The sequence below is a fragment of the Penaeus vannamei genome, chromosome 9, assembly GCF_042767895.1.
Source record: "Penaeus vannamei isolate JL-2024 chromosome 9, ASM4276789v1, whole genome shotgun sequence".
Taxonomy (NCBI): Eukaryota; Metazoa; Arthropoda; class Malacostraca; order Decapoda; family Penaeidae; genus Penaeus; species Penaeus vannamei.
This window is the reverse complement of record NC_091557.1, coordinates 35,191,641-35,194,140: the sequence shown is the minus strand read 5'-3', so window position 1 is coordinate 35,194,140 and position 2,500 is coordinate 35,191,641. Positions and strand designations below refer to the sequence as shown.

The following is a 2,500-nucleotide window of genomic DNA, read 5'->3' as shown; positions in this document are numbered from 1 at the left end:
AAGGGGATGGTGGAGGAAAGAGGGGGAAAGGGGGTAGTGCAGAAGTATTGGTGGAGGAGAGAGGAGAAGGGGGAAGAGGAAGGATTGGTGGAGGTATAAGGGAGGAAGATTTGGGATGGAGGAAAGGAAGGGAAAGAGGTAATGGGGAAAGAGGAAAAGAAGGTGGAGAGAAGGAAAGATGAGTAGGTGGAATTTAAAGGATGGAAGGAGGAAGAGAAGATGGAAGGGTAAAGAAGGGAAGGAAAAGGACAGGGAGGTGTAGGAGGAGAACGAAGAGATGAAACGGGAAAAGGCAGAAGGAAAGAAGGAATATGGAAAGGACGAAAGAAAAAGTGGAGATGAGGAGAGAGAGAGAGAGAGAGAGAGAGAGAGAGAGAGAGAGAGAGAGAGAGAGAGAGAGAGAGAGAGAGAGAGAGAGAGAGAGAGAGAGAGAGAGAGAGAAAGGAACACCAATATGAGTAAAAAAGCAAGAAAGAAATGACAGAAAAATCATCAACCGAAAACCAACGACACAAAAATATCTCTTTTTGATGATTATTTTTTTCTGTTATTAATTTATCGGAACAGCTGGCATAGCCTTCCGTCAGTCATCTTTCATCATTGGATATCATCAGCGTAAAAAAATGTATTTTTTCCCCTAAAACAGCTCTACTGATGTGCAGATGTATAGACATATAAAGGCTTGAACACACACTCTCTCTTTCTCTCTCTCTCTGTCTTTCCATTTTACTGTCTGTCTCTCTCCCTCTCTCACTTTCTTTGTCTCTCTTTCTGTCAGTCTTTCTCTTTCTTTCTGCTTATGTCTCTCGCTCGCACACACATACACACACACACACACACACACACACACACACACACACACACACACACACACACACACACACACGCACACACACACAATAAAACCCAAACGCACATACACAATCCCAACAAACACACAAACCCATAAATAGAAGAAAAAAACCCAGTCGATTAACCAAAATTATATAGTATGATAAAAGCTTCCCTCCTCTGCACATACAAGAGAGTACACAATAGCATTTGCTATTATCTCGCCCTGGACCTTTAATGCCTTACGTGACAACCTGTAATTTATCAAGCCTTCTGTTCCCTTGTCCACTGTCTCACCTTCCCGTTCCACAGGTGTTCCTATACAACACAGGGTACAGGGTACTCACCTACACGTTATTATATAAAGTCGTATGTAAATAGGACACGGAGCTTCATTCATTCAAATTCGTCTAAATGTCGATGTCCACATTCATACAAAATTGAAGGCATATATGGAAATATACATACACCGATAATAATATAGGAAACAAACAAACAAACAAAGGTCATACGTGATTACTGAAATTGATACACACACCTATAATAATTTCGAAAAAAATGTGATTCCTGAAACCGATATTGTTTTTTTAACTTTTAATATTTCCGTTTAGTCCGGGTATTCAGTGTTATAACAATATATATAATCAGTTCGACTAAATCAACAACTTCAATTTAAAATTACCTGTTCATCATAATAAGCACATTCACTTCATTTCGACACACCCACTTTTATTTATCCCTGTCAAGTCTCATGATAAAACAAAAAAATGAATAACATAAAGGAAAAAACAACTTTAAACAATGAAAACAAAGGAAAAATGAATAATGTAAAGGAAAAAAATGTTTTTTTTTTATCCAACGAAGACAAAAAGACCACAAATGTATCCCTGACGCAACGCACCCGAGTCCCTCCGCGCCGGAACTGCCGAAGTCCTCGACTCGAAGTAGCGCGTGAGTTGCACCTCGAACTGGGCGTGGTCCGTGACGAGGTGGGCGAAGGCTTGGTCGACCTCGTTCTCCAGGCCCTCCAGGCACTCGAGGTCGAGGTCGTACTCGTGGATCCTCTCGCGGAGGCCCAGCACCTGAGGACGGGGGACTTTTTTATTTACCTTTTTGTAAATCTTTTGTACTCTTTGCCTTTTGTACGTACATACATGACCACACACGCGCCAAGCGCGCGCGCGCGCACACACACACACACACACACACACACACACACACACACACACACACACACACACACACACACACACACACACACACACACACACACACACAAACGCATTAACACGCCTCCACTTAATAGCCCACGTATCATAAACGCGGACCACTGAACACAGCCGACGGAGATCATTCCCGCATTGTTCCTAAATATCACCTTTGATTTACTATTTATGGCTGTCAACACAATACGACCAAAACCTCTTTCTGCGTTGGGTATTATTCTGACCTTAATGGAGGGAGTGTGTTACAGGTGTGGAAAGATAATGTGAAATATGTTATTGTGTCACAACGGTAAAAAGAAAACGTGTAGATATGAAGATAAATATCTATATTCTTATCTAAATATATATCTATATCTGCCTATATGTATATCATAAATACGTGATCCCCTTAATACATTTAAGAGCATTGAGAGAGAGAGAGAGAGAGAGAGAGAGAGAGAGAG

The 2,500-nt window shown here is 41.3% G+C and overlaps 1 protein-coding gene across 1 annotated transcript in view; it reads right to left on the bottom strand.

The window, feature by feature from the left end:
- LOC113829596 (uncharacterized) overlaps nt 1-2,500 on the bottom strand; it is a 70,242-nt gene that overhangs the window by 15,998 nt on the left and 51,744 nt on the right. Inside the window, exon 29 of the mRNA XM_070125020.1 lies at nt 1,733-1,913. Within this exon, the coding sequence (XP_069981121.1) occupies nt 1,733-1,913 (181 nt within the window). The remainder of the gene's footprint in view (nt 1-1,732; nt 1,914-2,500) is intronic.